This window comes from Aethalodelphis obliquidens, unplaced genomic scaffold (genome assembly GCF_003676395.1).
Source record: "Aethalodelphis obliquidens isolate GAN/ISIS:26980383/991018 unplaced genomic scaffold, ASM367639v1 scaffold18, whole genome shotgun sequence".
NCBI lineage: Eukaryota > Metazoa > Chordata > Mammalia > Artiodactyla > Delphinidae > Aethalodelphis > Aethalodelphis obliquidens.
In genome coordinates this window covers 11,577,532-11,596,089 of record NW_020837962.1, presented here as the reverse complement: position 1 = coordinate 11,596,089, position 18,558 = coordinate 11,577,532, and the positions used below count along the sequence as shown (strand labels likewise).

General features: G+C 39.9%; 1 protein-coding gene across 1 annotated transcript in view; it reads left to right on the top strand.

Moving 5' to 3' along the window:
- Positions 1 to 18,558, top strand: part of LOC113626610 (ATP-binding cassette sub-family A member 17-like) — a 77,842-nt gene that overhangs the window by 10,455 nt on the left and 48,829 nt on the right. The window contains 4 exon segments of the mRNA XM_027118365.1: positions 31 to 290; positions 4,943 to 5,059; positions 5,993 to 6,110; positions 13,185 to 13,358. Of these exon segments, the coding sequence (XP_026974166.1) occupies positions 31 to 290; positions 4,943 to 5,059; positions 5,993 to 6,110; positions 13,185 to 13,358 (669 nt within the window).

Below are 18,558 nucleotides of genomic sequence, written 5' to 3'. Positions count from 1 at the left end.
ATACTTGATATCCACTGCTTTCTGCTGTAGGATACAACAAAGAAGGCTTCCTGGCCATACAGCATGCAACAGATAAAGCCATCATGTGGCACCACGCTCCCAATGAGACGACCAAGTTGTTTGAGAGTCTCAGTGTGCCTCTGAAGAGATTCCCACATGGAGCCTATGTCCAGGACAGTTTCTTCCTGGTCCTTCAGAATGAGTTCCCTCTTTTCCTCATGCTCAGCTTCATCTACATTGAGCTCACCACCATCAATTCCATTGCACTGGAGAAAGAGAGAAAATTGAAGGTAACTCCATCACATCAGATGTGTGCCTCTTCCTGGACAGGAATGTATGGGAGCTGCTAATAAAAATGGCCAGAGTAGGAGGGAGGCCAAGGCAGGTAAGAGGTTGCTTTAGGTATCAGAGCAAACTCCAAGCAACTTGGAAGTTCTTTCATCATTTTAACCGGCTTGCAACTTAATTCATGTTATTACATGAATTCTTACTTTTAGATTGGGAGCGTCCAGCCTAGTCGTTCCTGATTTGCTAATACGCAGCCTCACACATGATAGGTGTTCAGAATATGTTTGTGGAATGACTAACTGATAAGTGAGGGAAATAATCATCCAAAATTAACTCGGTCTCATTTTGCTGCAAGGTAGATGGGAAGCATTCTGTAGAAGATACAACTTAAGACAAAGTTGATCTTTCTGCACTCCTCTGTTGCTTACTTAATCTCTCCTGTTACTTCTCTCCTCACTTTTTGCTCTTTAAAAAAACTTCTCTTCTCACTCTTTAGCTTTCTTCTCTATTTGTTGATTCTTATGTATTAAAATAGCCTGCCAGTGGCTCCCTGAGCTATGCTTGGCCTCACCAATAGTGTTTGGTTTGCTCTGTCTTCTTGCATATTCAGGCATAAGGAGCAGTCTCATCCTACTGCCTTGTTAGGCTGCATCTGATAGGGTGGAAAGGCAGGGAACCTGCTTTGCACTGCGATGGGTGATGGTGGGACAGTGGCTTACCTGGCAGGCCTCTCCACTTGGCTCTGCACCGACTGAAAAACCCCAGGGAAACTAGAAGCTTCTGATGTGCTGTTGGAAACCCCTTTTAGTTCCTGGATGAGAGAGAGAGTTTCTTTTTCCTGTTTGTTAAACTGTTTCAGCAACAAACTGGTGGAGGGAAGGGGTGGGCATCAAATGTTTACACTTAATGCCATTGAATTGGTTGTGTGTTTCCTATTTCACGCTTGAGTCTACTCTTTAGACAAGAGTAGGTTAAAGAACACTTTTGAAAAACTTAAGAGTAACCACCAATAGTATTTAAAAGTAGGACATATAATTCTTAAAACCCTGGAGAAAATAAAAGGAAAGAAAATATAGTTCATATACCAAAAGACAGAAAACAAAGGAAATCACCAAAAAAAGCCTACAGAACAGAAAGTATAATATTAAATAAGGTAGCAGAAGACCAAATACGGCAGTTATAAAATAATAGTCGATGGGATCAGCTTTCCTTTTAAAAGAAAGAAAAAATTGAATAGCTCAAGAAACAAAATCCAACTAACACAAAATGGCATAAAACATGTTGTGTGTTGATTTAATAGTATGTACTTGTATGTGGTGCTTGCCTTGTGCTGGGCAGCACTGTAGGACCATTCATTCCTTTCACCCTCCTACCTTTTATTTGGCCCTCCAGATGCACTCTTCACTTTTCTCCACTTTGTTCTCTGTCCGGAAGGCTGAGCCGCCCATGTTCCAAAACATGCTCCCATGAGGAAGGAGCCCTAAGAACCTCAGAAAAAGGAAGTAGGGGGCTGAGGTCAGGGTGTGTCCTGTCCCCCCATCCCAGTTCTCTTTCCACAGGTAGTTTTGGGCTCGGTTTGTCCGTTAGCTGAAGGTCACTGTCTTCTCAAGGTATCTTGCTCCACGAGACTCTCTCCTCTCCTGGGGTCTCGTGACCTCTCTTCCTTCTCACCCCTTTGGGCCCAAAGGTGATAATAGCTCTGTTGGCTGCTGGCCCTAGGTTTCTGCACCATCCTAGTGTTTCCTATCACTGTGTAAGCATTTGTAATTAGGCCTCTTATAAACAAACCCTCCTCAGATTATTCTGATTTGAGTATAACATCTGTTTCTTTTAGGGACCCTGACTGATACACAGTTCTATGAGATAACTACTACTATTATTCTATTTAGTAGAGGAGGTACCCTGAGGCACACAGAGATTAATAATTGCAAGATAACTTTATACAGGACAGTACAGCTAGCAATAAAAAACAATTTTCGGGGCTTCCCTTGTGGCGCAGTGGTTGAGAGTCCGCCTGCCGATGCAGGGGATACGGGTTCGTGCCCCAGTCCGGGAAGATCCCACATGCCGCGGAGCGGCTAGGCCCGTGAGCCATGGCCGCTGAGCCTGCGCGTCCGGAGCCTGTGCTCCGCAACAGGAGAGGCCACAACAGTGAGAGGCCCGCGTACCGCAAAAAAAAAAAGCAAAAAAACAATTTTCGTTCTCAGATAAATAATATCTCTCCCTAAGCAAAGTAAAACAGATTTCTAATAATTAAGCTTTTGCCTTTCCAAGTGGGATCTTAAATGACATATGCCAGAGAGGAATATGCTCTATTTTGGCTGGGTGAAAAAGGGTGTCCACTGGGGGGTTCTAGAAAAGCCCTTAGCCTTGGAGGCTGATAGGATCATGAATTAGCTCCTCCTTTCTGTTCACATTATAACTGAGACTCAGCCCAAGCCTTTCAACTGTTCCTTGGTAAGGAACCAGGAGCAGGTAAGTTATAGTCCAGGAGGAGTCATGAATATGGGATCTGTTCCATGAAGGAGGATGCCCTGACAGAATTTGTCCCTGGGACCAAGGTGGGAGAATGGGAGAGGGGGGCAACCAGTGTCACTTTCCACTTTGAACACAGAATACAACCAGTATTCTGAGAGCTAGGCCCTTTTCAGATCTAGTTTTGATATGATCTGACTATGTAAATAGGTTAAGGAGGATTAAAATGGATTGTCTTTAATTTAGAAATCTCCTGCACAAGCCCTCGCACCCCAGCATAAGCCCTTTGCTCTAGTTGAATAGATCCCTTTTCTATCCCTTAAGTAGGTGCTAGCTATTCCTCCTGCAGGTGGGCCTCTCTGTTTGGAATGCCCTCTACTTCAAAATTCATACTATAGTTCATGTCCTTCAGGAAACCTTTCTAAATTTCATCAAATTTTCATCCCATCTTCCCATAGCATGTTGTTTCCACTTCTATTATAGTATAGATGGAGCTTTCTTAACTCATCTCCATGTAATCCATTCCCAAATTAACTGACACTCCATCACTTCTGAAAAGCTTTTTGCTTGGAGCTCCCAGCACACTGCAGCTGGTGAGCTTCTCTCTACTACACATGGGCTTATGGCCTCTCACCTGCTGAGTTGTGTGTTTATCAAGGTTTGTTCCTAAATCTCTTCATACCTGTACACGTTCTAATAATTTGTGCCTTAATTAAATTTTATATAAATGGATGAAAGGAACTGGAGTTGCCTTTGAAAGTATATTTGAATGTTTTGGAAAGATTCAGTAAGGTAGCTCTCTAAAGACATGTTAGTAGAGAGTTCCCTGGCAGTCCAGAGGTTAGGACTCAGCGCTTTCATTGCCAAGGGCCTGGGTTCAATCCCTGGTTGGGTAACTAAGATCCTGCCAGCTGCACAGTGTGGCTGGGACATGGCGGGTGGGGTGGGGGGACGGGGGGAAGCACATTAGTAAATTTCACGTGGGTGAAACCGCTGTAAAATTTGGGGGAAAAAATTATAAAAGCCTGGGAAGAGTCTGTACTAGGTTACTTTACACCTGTATTTTGCATCCTCAGTGCACTTTGAAGACTGCGATCCTGGAGTGAGCTTTATGTGGACATTACACTAGTGCTCCAATGAGCACGCCCATGCTTCAGAAGAAGAGTTCATGTTCTGACATCGCAATACTAGCACACATGACACATTTATGTGCTTTAAGTGAAGATGAAATTTTAAATCATGTGTATGTCACTTTTGTGATTTCCTGATAACCAACTTGTTTTTGATTCATTGACCTACTACCACATCCAATCTTAAAAGATAAAAACTCTACTTCTGTACTTAGGGTGTGGAGTATACAGGGTTATTATCATATATGTATCTCCAGTACTAGATTGTGAACTTTTGGAAGGCAGTCGCTCTGCCCTTTGTATGTTTTCCTCATGGTACCCAGCATAGAGCTTTGCGTTTATTCACTTATCAAACATTTATTAACTTGTATTTACCAAACATGTGCATGTGAGTTACAGACATAAATGACACAGTCCTTTCCCTCAGGTGATTCATGTTACAAAAGAATCCCAAGTGCTAAGGTAATGGAATGTATAGATGTGATGGCTGTGTGGAGGATGGGCAAAGCTGACCACAGAAGGCTTCACAGAGCAGGTAACTCTTGAACAGGTTTTGAAAATCAAGTAAGATTTCACTACATAAAGAGAGAATGAGAGAAAAAAGAGTCAGAACAACGTGTGTGAGAGGCAAAAAACAAAAACAAACAAACAAAAAAGGCATATAAGTCACGGTGTGTTCAGTGAATTGCAGGAAGTTTTTTGTGACCAGAGCACAGTATGCCAAGGAGTTTAGATTCTATCCTCAGAGCCATAGGAGCCATTTACTAATAGTCAGTGTTCAATAAATGAGTGAACTAGCAGTATACCTACCATTGCAAAAGAAGAATAATTTTAACACAAGGCCTACTACTAGATAAACTCCACTTTCTGGTTTGTAGGTCTCTTTCCAACTCATTCAGTCTTCATCACCTCCAGGATCCACCTCTTCCCAGGACACACATATGACCCTTCATCCCAGACTGCTCAGGTTTCAGTAATAAACAGCTAAGCCAGACCAGTTGAAACTGAGCATTAGACTCTGTAACATCTGGTTCTTTTGCTTTTTCTAGGAGTTTATGTGTATGATGGGGCTGCACAACTGGCAACACTGGGTTGCTTGGTTCACCATATTCTCCATTTCTGCCTTCATTGTTGTTTCTTTCATGACCATTCTGTTCTGCACAAAGGTACACGTCTCTTGTCTTTCAGGATGTGCTAAGCTGTGAAGATATGGGGAAAAAATTTGGTGTGGTGTGGGTGGTGGTGCTGAGATTCAATAGATGATGAGAACACAGTTATTGATGAACATTTTTAAAACCTCAGGTTGATATGTGGTGGTATTTGCTAAGACTTTGGCATAAGAAACATTGAAACTTTATGATCTGGGAGAGCTTTGCCCTCCCTTCAGTTCACTGGTCTTCAAGTAGTGGACCTGGGTGTGTTTACTCCATTAGGAAAGTGGAATTCCAAAAGATGTCTTTTATAAACTTTAAAACATTGCAAATTTTGTGCTTCATAAATAATTGAAATAGCTATTGTAAAAGATAAGAACATTCTTTTATGCCCATGGTATCTTGTTAATTTTTCCTTTTATGCTGTCAGTGGAATTTAGTGTTCCAATTTGCTAACTTGTGTTTAATAACTAAATTATAATATATGGATATATGAAAATTTACCTTCTAAATCACCAAACTTGGGGCACTTTGTTCAAACGAAGGCAAGAGAACCCAGAGTATATAGCAAAATATATAAAACAAAGAAAACGGCCAGAAAGCAATAAAAAGAGGAAATGTAAGATATCAAAAGGAATATTAAAATTATTTGTAATAGTGATAATGATAAATAGGATAAACTCTCTTATTAAAGAAAAAGGAACATTCACATTGGGCCAAAAATTGATATCAAACTTATGCTTTCCTTACAAGAGATACATGTGTAGAGTGTAATTTGTAAGTGGTAATGGAAGCTGGATCAAAGGTCTGCCTTAAAAATATATATATATTGTTTTGCTTAAGATAATCTTGGTTTTTAAAAAAATTTATGCAGTGTTTTAGGGTCCTTTATGCCTTCTATTCGTTCTTTTCATGTAAAAATTATGTGCATCTGTGATTGTTTTGTAGGTAAACGATGTAGCAGTGTTCAAAAACAGTGACCCTAGTTTGATATTTGTGTTTCTAATGTATTTTGCAATTGCTACAATTTTCTTTGCATTCATGATCAGCACATTCTTCCAAAAAGGTGAGTCCTGATACAATCTTCTGTCAGGGAGTGTGTTCATGACTTCTTTTCTTGGTAGCATTGCTGTTCCCATTATCTGTGGCATTAATTATTATTCCTTCAGAGTCAAGTTTTCACTTTTTTAAAAAATTAATTTATTTTATTTGTTTTATTTTTGGCTGCGTTGGGTCTTCGTTGCTGCGCATGGGCTTTTCTCTGGTTGTGGCGAGCGGGGGCTACTTTTCGTTGTGATGTGCAGGCTTCTCATTGAGATGGCTTCTCTTGTTGCAGATCATGGGCTCTAGGCGTGCGGGCTTCAGTAGTTGTGGCACATGGGCTCAGTAGTTTTGGCTCACAGGCTCTAGAGCACAGACTCAGTAGTTGTGGCGCACAGGCATAGTAGCTCCCCGGCATGTGGGATCCTCCCAGACCAGGTCTCGAACCTGTGTCCCCTGCATTGGCAGGCGGATTCTTAACCACTGTACCACCAGGGAAGTCCCTGATCAATTGATTTTTGACAAAGGGGCCAAGACAATTCAACAGACAAGGAAGAGTCTTTTAAACAAATGGTGCTGGAACAACGAGATATCCACATATAAAAGAATGAAGTTGGATCTCTACATAACATCATACACAAAAATTAACTCAATGTGGATTATAAACCTAAATGTAAGAACTAGCTAATACTATACAACTCTTAAAATAAAATACAGAAGTAAATCTTCATGATCTTGGGTTAGACAGTGATTTCTTAGATATGACATCAGAAACCCAAGTGATAAAAAAGAAGACTGAGGGGCTTCCTTGGTGGCGCAGTGGTTGAGAGTCCGCCTGCCGATGCAGGGAACACGGGTTCGTGCCCCGGTCCGGGAAGATCCCACATGCCGCGGAGCGGCTGGGCCCGTGAGCCATGACCGCTGAGCCTGCGCGTCCGGAGCCTGTGCTCCGCAATGGGAGAGGCCGCAGCAGTGAGAGGCCCGCGTACTGCAAAAAAAAAAAAAAAAAGACAAAAAAAAAAAAGAATCTGCCTGCCAATTCAGGGTACATGGGTTCAATCCTGGTCCAGGAAGATCCCACATGCTGTGGAGCAACTAAGCCCGTGCGCCACAACCACTGAGCCTGTGCTCTAGAGCCCATGAGCCACAATTACTGAGCCCGTGCACCACAACTGCTGAAGCCCACATGCTTTAGAGCCCCCGTGCTGCAACAAGAGAAGCCACTGCAATGAGAAGCCGGCACACAGCAACGAAGAGTAACCCCTGCTCGCAGCTACTAGAGAAAGCTCACATGCAGCAATGAAGGCCCAACACAGCCAAAAAAGAAAAACAAACATTACAGGGGACTTCCCTCGTGGTCCAGTGGGTAGGACTCCATGCTCCCAATGCAGGGGGCCCAGGTTTGATCTCTGGTTGGGGAACTAGACCCCACATGAATGCTGCAACTAAGAAGCCCTCATGCCACAACTAAGAGAGTCCATGTGCCACAACAAAGATCCCGTGTACCGCAACTAAGATCCAGCACAGCCAAAATAAAAAAATAAAAGTTAAAAATAAATAAAACACCTACAGACCAGTATCCCTTATGAATATCAATGGGGAAATCCTCAACAAAATACTACTAAACTAAATCTAGCAGCATATTAAAAGGATTATACACTATACCAAGTGGGATTTATCCCAGGAATGCAAGAATGATTCAACAGATGAAAAGCAATCAATGTAATACACCACTTAATAGAATGAAGGAAAAAATAAACACAATTTTATTCATTTTTATTTATCACAATTGATACTGAAAAAGCATATGATAAAATCCAATATGTTTCATGATAAAAAAAAATTAACAAACCGGGATATAAAGGAACTTCCTCAACCTAATACTGAGCATTTATGAAAACCCCACAGCTAGCATCATAGTCTGTTGTGAAAGATTGAAAGCCTTCCCCCTAAGATCAGGAATAAGACAAGGATGCTCACTTTCCCCTCTGATATTCAGTTTTATACTGGAAGTTCTAGCCAGAGCAATTAGGAAATAAAACGCATGCAATTTGAGAAGAAGTAAAACTATCTCTATTCAAAGATGACATGATTGGGCTTCCCTGGTGGCACAGTGGTTGAGAGTCCGCCTGCCGATGCAGGGGACACGGGTTCGTGCTCCGGTCTGGGAAGATCCCACATGCCACAGAGCGGCTAGGCCTGTGAGCCATGGCCGCTGAGCCTGTGTGTCCGGAGCCTGTGCTCCGCAATGGGAGAGGCCACAACAGTGAGAGGCCCGCGTACTGCAAAAAAAAAAAAAGATGACATGATCTTATATATGAAAAATCCTAAAGAATCCACAGAAGGAACTATTGGAGCTAATAAATGAATTCAGCAAATTTGCAGGGCACAAGATGGACACACAAAAATCAGTTATATTTCTATATACTAGCAATGAACATTCTGAAAAGGAAATCAAGAAAACAACTCCACTTAAAATAGCATCCAAAATAAAATACCTAGGAATACATCTGACCACTAAGATGAAATACTTGTACACTGAAAACTACAAAGCATTGCTAAAATAAATCAAAGAAGTCTTAAATCGATGAAAAGACATCCTATGTTCATTGATTGGAAGACAATATTAAGATAGCAATACTCCCCAAATTGATCTACAGGTTCAATTCAATCTCTATTAAAATCCCAACTGCCTTTTTCTCAGAAATAGACAAATTTCATATGAAATTGCAAGGGGCCTCAAAATGCCAAAACAATTTTGGAAAGAGTTGGAGGACTCACACTTCATGATTTCAAACTTACTACCAAGCTATAGAGATCAAAACAGTGTGGTACCTGCATAAAGATAGACATACAGACCGATGGAATAGAATTGAGAGTCTAGAAACCCATACATCTCATTACCAAATGATTTTTGACAAGGATGCCAAGACCATTCTATGAAGAAAGAATAGTCTCTTTAACAAATGGCACCAGGACAATGGGATAGCCACTTGGACTTCTTCCTCACTTCATTCTTTATGATGGCTGAGTAATACTCCCCACATTTTGTTTATCTATTCATCTGTTGATGAACATTGGGTTGTTTCTACCTTTTGACTGTTGTGAATAATTCTGTTATGAACATTCATGTACAAGTATCTGTTTGAGTCCCTGTTTTCAGTTCCTTTGGGTATACACCAAGGAGTGTAATTGCTGAGTCATATGGTCATTCTGTTTAACTTTTTGAGGCATCATCCAACTGTTGTTTTCCACAGAAGCTGCACCATTTTACATTCCCGTCAGCAATACACAAGGGTTCCAATTTCTTTGTAGAAATATCTATTCAAGTCCTTTGCTCATGTTTTACTTGCATTGTTTGTTTTTTTGACATTGAGTTGTAGGAATTCTTTATGTATTTTGGATATCAATTCCTTAATAGGTATATGGCTTGCAAATATTTTGTTCCATTCTGTGAGTAGTCTTTTTACTCTCTTGATAGTATCTTTTTTTTTTTTTTTTTTTTTGCGGTACGCAGACCTTTCACTGTTGTGGCCTCTCCCGTTGCAGAGCACAGGCTTCGGATGCGCAGGCTCAGCGGCCATGGCTCACGGGCCTAGCCGCTCTGCGGCATGTGGGATCTTCCCAGACTGGGGCACGAACCCGTGTCCCCTGCATCAGCAGGCAGACTCTCAACCACTGTGCCACCAGGGAAGCCCTGATAGTGTCTTTTGATGCATAAAACCTTTTAAATTGTTGAAGTTCAATTTATCTATTTTTTTCTTTTGTTGTCTGTGTTTTTGGTGTCATACGTAAGAAACTATTGCCAAATCCAAGGTTATGAAGATTTTCCACTAAGTTTTCTTCTAAGAGTTTTATGGTTTTTAGCTTTATGTTTAGATCTTTGATCCATTTTGAATTAATTTTTGCATATGGTATAAGGTAAGGGTTCCACTTCATTCTTCTGAATGGCGATATCCAGTTTTCCCAACACCATTTGTTGAAAGACTGTCCATTGAATAGTCTTGGCACCCAAGTTAATTATATTTGTGAGGGTTTATTTCTGGGCTCTCTAATGTATTCCATTGGTCTTTATATCTAGAGTTTGAGAAAGATTGGTGTTAACTCATCTTTAAATGTTTGATAGAATTCACCAGAGAAGGCATCTAGTCCTGGGCTTTTCTTTGTTAGAACAGAACCTGAGAGACCTGTGGGACACCATCAAACACCAGCATACACATCATAGGAGTCCCAGAATGACAAGAGAGAGAGAAAAGAAGCAGAAAAAATATTTGAAGAAATAATGGCTGAAAACTCCTCCTAATTTGATGAAATACATGAATCTACAAACCCAAGAAGCTCAATGAACTCCAAGCAAGATAAACTCAAAGAGATCCCCAGTAAAAGTCTAAAATTCCAATTGTCAAAACTCAAAGACAAAGAGAGCATTTTGAAAGCAGCAAGAGAGAAGAGACTCCCTACATACTCAATAAGATTAACAGCTGATTTCTCTAGAGAAACTATGGAGTCTAGAAGGTAGTGAGATGACATTCTAAATCTTGAAAGGAAAAAAAAACTTTTAACCAAGAATTTTCTATCTGGCAAAACTATCCCTCAAGAATGATGGAGAAATTAAGACATTTTTGGATAAACAAAAGCTGAGAGAGTTTATTACCAATAGTCCTTCCTTTCCCTGCTAAAGGGAGTTCTTCAGGCTGAAATGAAAAGTCACTAGACAATAACTCGAAGCTATAAGAAGAAATAAAGACCCCTGGTAAAGGTAACTAAAGCCAATGGCTAATGGGCATATGAAAAGATGCTCAACATTGCTAATTATTAGAGAAATGCAAATCAAAACTGCAATGAGGTATCACCTCACATTGGTCAGAATGGCCATTATCAAAAAGTCTAGAAATAATAAATGCTGGAGAGGGTATGGGGAAAAGGGAACCCCTGTTGGTGGGAATGTAAATTACTGCAACCACCTTGGAAAACAGTCTGGAGGCTCCTTAAAAAACTAAAAATAGAATTACCATATGATCCAGCAATCCCACTCCTGGGCATATATCTGGAAAAGACAAAAACTATAATTCGAAAAGATACATGCACCCCCAATGTCCATAGCAGCATTATTTGCAATGGCCAAGACATGGAAGCAACATGTGTCCATCAACAGATGAATGGATAAAGACGATGCGGTGTATATATAATGGAATATCACTCAGACATAAAAAAGAATGAAATAATGCCATTTGCAGCAACATGGATAGACCTAGAGATAATCATACAAAGCGAAGTAAGTCAGACAGAGAAAGACAAATATCATATAGTATCACTTACATGTGGAATCTAAAAAAAAAAGATACAAATGAACTTATTTACAAAATGGAAACAGACTCACAGACATAGAAAACAAATTTATGGTTACCAAAGGGAAAGGGGAGAGAATAAATTAGGACTATGGAATTAAGAGATACACACTACTGTATATCAAGTAGATAAACAAGAAGGATTTACTTGTTACAACAAGGTCAGAAGCTCTTGCTCCAGCCTCAGAGTGCTGTATTTATATCTCGGTGTGGATCCTGACCTTGAGCAGGTCAATAGATTCTGTATCCATTTCCCCTTATGTGAAACTGGAAAATGATAGCACTTATCTCATAACTTAGTTATGAGAATTAAATGGGATGTAAAATGCTGAGAATAATACTTGGTATATAGTAAGAACTTAGTACATGTTAGCAATTATTATCACGTTTTACAAAACAAGAAGCGAAGTCAGAGAAGTTATAGAAGACCCAGGGTCAGCCATAGTTCATGTAGTCAGGTTCAGTGAAGGGCTGCCTGATGCCTTAACTGTGGCTCTTTCTGTTATATATGCAATCCTTACATTTTCGATCTTCCTGGAAGGCAAATGTTTGCATTTATTTTGCGTTTTTCTCCCAGACTTCAGTTTGATTGGTTTATCTCCAAATCTGGAGCCACTATACTTAGAGCCTGGGAAACCTTGAATCCTTGACCCATCATTTACTAGTTCCATGACATTGAGCAAATTTATTTAATGTGGCTAAGCCTCAGTTTCTTCATCTGAAAAACAGAGAGATTATGAAGATTAAATAAGATACTGTATATAAAGTGCTTACCCAGTGCCAGGCAATGCTCCATAGATGCTATATAATCTACCACTTATCTTTGAAGAAGATGGTTTTTATTGTAGGAGATGTTATTAATGCAGTATTAGGGGAAGTTTTAGGCAATTAAATGTTCGTGCTTTTTTGTAAGGATTGATTAATTTCTTAAGTGCAACAAATCCTCTTAGTCTTTTGATAGTGAAAGTGCAAGTATAAAAGGTTTCTATCAAAATTTCTTAAAAGACTGCTTCCCTTCTGAAATGCTGAGACAAATGCAGAGATGCTTTCCTTACCATGGCAGGGAAAAGAGACTTGCATTATACTTCTTTGTGCATTATTTTTTTATTTTTTTAAAAAATTATTTTATTGAAATATAGTTGATTTACAATGTTGTATTAATTTGTGCTGTACAGCAAAGTGATTCAGTTATACGTATATATACATTCTTTTTTTAATATTTTCATTTTATTGGAGTATAGTTGATTTACAATGTTGTGTTAGTTTCAGGTGTACAGCAAAGTGATGCAGTTATACATATACATATATTCATTCTCTCTTAGATTGTTTTCTCATATAGGTTCTTTGTGCATTTTAAAAAATTTATTTATTTATTTTTGGCTGTGTTGAGTCTTTGTTGCTGCATGCAGGCTTTCTCTAATTGCGGCGAGCGGGGGCTAATCTTCGTTGTGGTGTGCGGGCTTCTCATTGTTGTGGCTTCTCTTGTTGCAGAGCACGGGCTCTAGGCACGTGGGCTTCAGTAGTTGTGGCACGTGGGCTCAGTAGTTGTGGCTCACGGGCTGTAGAGCACAGGCTCAGTAGTTGTGGTGCATAGTCTTAGTTGCTCTGCGGCATGTGGGATCCTCCCAAACCAGGGCCTGAACCCGTGTCCCCTGCATTGGCAGGTGGACTCTTAACCACTGCGCCACCAGGGAAGTCCCTCTTGGTGCATTATTGATGAAACTCTTCATTTTTCCCCTCTGAATTTGCAGCTCATGTTGCAACTGCCTCCAGAGGCATCATCTTCTTCTTCACCTACCTCCCATACCTGTACCTCGCTTTCAGCTACAACCAAAGGAGTCACTTCCAAAAGATTGCCTTTTGTCTCCTCTCCAGTGTTGCCATGGCACTGGGAGTCCGATTAATCTCCACATATAAGACAAAAGGTGAACCTTACCTTTCTCAAGGTAAACTGCCTTGATGTTTTGCCATTTGCTGACAGGCAGAGTTGACCTTCATTGCCAAATAAACATAACTGGCTCATTTTATTCAGTGTTCTGAGCATTTACAGTATACTTACATCTATGGTAGGTACTGTAAGAAACACTTAAGAAATGTAGAATGACGTTTACACCATGCAGCTTACAATGTAGTTTGGGAGAAAAACTAAAGCATGTAAATGATTTAGGGAATTATACACCTATATAGTTGTATAGATCTAAAATGTATAGATTTATGATTAGAAGTTCAAATAACACTTTAGAACTTTACAGATAATGTAGTGCTATTACAGATACCATATTTTATTCTCATAGGCTTCAGAGTTAGTCTTCTTTCACAAGTTGGTCTAGGGGGCCTTCCATCAGAGATGTTACAACTTCCACACTTTGGAGTTGAAAGTACAATGTGAAGTTTTCATTTGTCTCATGTTTCTGGAGTTTGAAGAATTCCCCACAACATCTACAGTCATTGCAGAAGATTGCAGCCAACATGTCAATCAAAATGTAGGATGCTGGGACTTCCCTGGTGGCACAGTGGTTAAGAATCCACCACCAAGGCAGGGGACACAGGATCAAGCCCTGGTCTGGGAAGATCCCACATGCCACGGAGCAACTAAGCCCCTGCACCACAACTACTGAGCCCGTGAGCCACAACTACTGAGCCCACATGCCACAACTACTGAAGCCCACATGCCTAGAGCCTGTGCTCTGCAAGAAGAGAAGTCACTGAATGAGAAGCCCGCACACTGCAATGAAGAGTAGCCCCTGCTCGCCACAACTAGAGAAAGCCCATGCGCAGCAATGAAGACCCAACACAGCCATAAACAAACAAACAAGTAAATAAATAAAATGTAGGACCCTGAGGTCTGTGGGGTTACAGTACTTCTGAATGGAACAGTTTCCCATTTCGGTGGTACTAAGATAATCTGCTCTGAACACTCTAACAAGTGCCTTCATTGCTCAATGTTAGCTTTTATCACCAGAGTCCAGGTCCCAAATGATAAAGCTTGGTTTAGCAGCAGATAACAGGGATAGGAGTTATCAGCTGGGTCGAGTTTGTGGGTCCCCTTACTGCAATTGGGATAATCTCCAATGTCCTGGTTAGAGGCATCACCTACCAATGAATTTCTTTATTAAGTTTGGATGGTCTAAATGGGTTAAGGGTGCTTAAAATTTAATAAAGGATGTTAAGTTGACCAGAATTTATTGAAAGTGAGTGGTTTTCTTTAACAAAGCAATGTTGAGACCATGATTTACAAATACTTATGGAGGAAAAGTATATTTGAAATGGTATATCTGATTCCTTACATGTTAGTGAATGAACGTAGATGCTTTATGGAGCCTATCTGTTGAAATTGAGGGAATTTAGGTAGGTGGTTGGACTGGATGAACGGTGTGTTATGTTCAGTGTTCATTCCTGAAAGACACAGGATAGCCCATAAATGGTGTCTAGTGTTACAGCTGAAGGAAATACAAATGCATATGATCATAAGCAGGTAGGAATCTCTAAGAATATAATTGATGAAATGTTAGAAATCCGAGGATAATATTTCTTATTTAGAATCCTCATACTTTCACTGGATTAGGCTTTCCTATTCATTTGACCTATCTGCTCAAATCAGATAGCATGCCTTCTAGTGAGTGAATAAATAAAATTACTATGGGGCTTCCCTGGTGGCACAGTGGTTGAGAGTCTGACTGCCGATGCAGGGGACGCTGGTTCATGCCCCAGTCTGGGAAGATCCCACATGCCGCAGAACGGCTAGGCCCGTGAGCCATGGCCGCTGAGCCTGCGCGTCTGGAGCCTGTACTCCGCAATGGGAGAGGCCACAACAGTGAGAGGCCTGCGTACCGCAGGAAAAAAAAAAAAAAAATTACTCTGTACATTTTCTCAGTAAGTCTAGTGCAGTGCTTTCAGTTTTAATCTTGAGCAGGAATCACTATATACAACATGAATCAGGCCTCTGGTTGTATGGCAGAAACATTTTGCCCTCTTAAAATCAGAACCTGCATGCTTGTGGAGCAACTGTGTTTGTCACTTGAAATTTCCATTTATTGATTTATTTGTTAATTTATTATTTACTAGATTGATTTTAGTTTTTAAGAGGCCCAGTAAATAGCACCCTTCTCCCCTCCTTAGTTTCTGAACCAGTTGAGAAACAATACAGAGATGTCATCTTATTAATACCCAAATATCTTTTTATAACTAATAAAAAACTTAGTGGATGGGTTATTATAGATGCTCAGATGGGCCTTTTTATCTCAGCTCCTCAAGCTTGTCAGTGCTGTCTTGTAGCCCTGACTAATCTTGTTTCAATCTCTTCCCTTCCACAGGTATTGATCTCAAGGGTATTCCTTAATAAACATCTTGCATACTAAACTCCATTTCAGGGTCTGTGTCACAAGGAACCCAACCTGTGACTATTGAATTTATCTCTGGGACCCCTATTAATGTGAGAGAGGTCTCCTATTATGCTCTCCACCTGGGTGGGACGCTGGGCCTTGTTGTTTAGCTCCCTTGCCTTGAAAGGCCATCCGAATGGAAGCCCAAAGTTTTCTTGTTAGTAAATGACCTCTGAGCAAAAGAGTTCCAGTAGGAAAAGAGAGAATAGGGCAGAGAAATACATTTGAAAAGATGGTGGCCAAACCTGTTCCAAAACTGGATTTCAGGAAGACCAGCAAATCCCAAACAAGATTAACAATAAGAAATCTACATTAGACATACCAACATAAAACTGAGCATACCAGAGGTCAAGAGAAAAATCTTAAAAGTAGCTGGAGGGGAAAAAAAAAAGACATTGCTTTTCAAAGGAGCCAAGAGTGGGAGCCTGAAGATAGTGGCTTTATACGTTGTATACAATAATAATGATGATGATAATGATGATGTCTTCAGGATTTTTTTAAAAAGATAGAATTAAAATACATAAAAGGGTTTTTGAGGAGATAAAGTCAGAAATTAGTGGGGGTAAATACTTTTTGGAAGGGGAGTAAAGATATTGATTAACTTTAGACTTTGCAGCAATGTACCTGGTAATTCACTACTGAGCCAACCAGGAAAAGGCTAGGAACAGTGTATAACTTTCAAACTTAATAGAGAGAAAATGGAATAATCAAAAGATTGGTTGAGTCAAAAAGAAGTGGTGTGGGAGAGGAATTATGTCACATGGCCTCTTCTACTGCAAAGGGGGATGAGAAGTCAGGGAAGAACAATCATGATCAAAGAGATGTGAGGGCAGGTGAACTTTGCCAGATTCCTTTCAGCAGCAACCTGCTCTCAAACACAAATAAATAAATTGTGGAAAGAAGTAACAGCTAACTCCTACCCAATCCAAACTCCAGCAGTATTTTTGTTTTGTTTTGTTTTTTAAATAGAACTCGATGAGCTGATTCTCAAATGTACATGGGAGTATAAAGGACCAAGAATAGCCAAGAACTCTTGAGGAAGAACAAAACAGCAAAACTTGTTTTACCGGATTTCATGATTTATCATAAAGCAATGGTAATTAAGATTATGGTTGACAAATAGACTAATAGAACAGAAAAGAAGGGAGAGATAAATGCATTGTTAAATATCAGAGATGATACTTCAGAGCAGTGGGATTTAATAAATGGTGCTGGAGCAACTAAAGAACCTTATGGAAAAAATTGAAATTGGACTTTGAATTCACACCATATGCAGATATCAATTCCAATGTAAAAAAACTATAAAGTAGGGCTTCCCTGGTGGCGCAGTGGTTGAGAATCTGCCTGCTAATGCAAGGGATGCAGGTTCGAGCCCTGGAAGGTCCCACATGCCACGGAGCAACTAGGCCCGTGAGCCACAACTACTGAGCCTGCGCGTCTGGAGCCTGTGCTCCGCAACAAGAGAGGCCGCGATGAGAGGCCCTCGCACCGCGATGAAGAGTGGCCCCCGCTTGCCACAACTAGAGAAAGCCCTTGCACAGAAACGAAGACCCAACACAGCCAAAAATAAATAAATTTTTTAAAAAAGTAACAAATATTAAGTACAATTGGTGTCTTTAAAAAAAAACTATAAACTTTTTTGGAGATGATATAGGAGAGTACATTCATGTACTTGAAGTAGGAAAGATTTCTTAAACAAGACACAGAAATAACTACCATCAGGAAAAGACTGATAAATAATGACATTAAAATTAAGACACCATGAAGAGAATGAAAGGAGAAGCTACAGAGTGGGAGAGGATGCTCGATACATTTAACCTGCAAAAGGCTTGTATCCAGAATATTTAAAGAATTCATAAAATCAATTATATATCATACTTTATAGTAAAGAAAAAAACAGGCAAAAATAGGTACTTCATGAAAAGACATTTCCAAATAGCCAATAAACATATGCAAGCTAGAAGAAAATGAAGTGACATATTTAAAGAAAGTACTGAAAGAAAAACCTTGTCAACTCAGTGTTCTATATCCAGGGGAAAATTAGGGAGAAATGAAGACTCTCTCAAACCAAAGTGACAGAATCAATTGCTGGGAGACATTACGAGAAATGTTGAGTTCTTCAAGCAAAAACAATGTCATATCAGACAGAAGCTTGGATCTGCGCAAAGAAATTAAGAGCACTGAAAATGGAAGATACAATTTATTTTGTCTTCTGTGGAGGTTTCTGGCTCTAAAAGAGAACTGACTGTCTAAAGCAAAAGTGGTAACAATGTATTGTGTTTATAGCTTATGTGAAAATGAAATGTATGACAACAGTAGCAAAGGGTGGGAGGGAAGAACTGGAAACTGGAAATTGTTGTAAGATCCTTATGCTACACATGAAGTAGTATAATATTATTTGAAGATAGACTAAAGATGATTTTAAACCCTAGAACAACACTAAAAAAATTTTTAGAGGTATAAGTAATAAATCGATAGTAGAAATAAAATGGAATGATTAAAAAAAAGTCCCCATTAATGCAAGAAAAAGAGGAAAAAAGAAACAAAGAAAAGTTTGGACCAAATAGAAAAGAGCTGGCAAAGTGGTAGATTTTAATCCAATCAATAATCACATTAAATGTGAATAATCTAAACGTACCAATTAAAAAGAGTCAGTTTAGATAAAAAGGCAAAACCCAACTAGATGCTGCCTACAGACAAAGATGACGGTGAAGTTGTAAAGGGGGTGTGCATATTTGGGGTT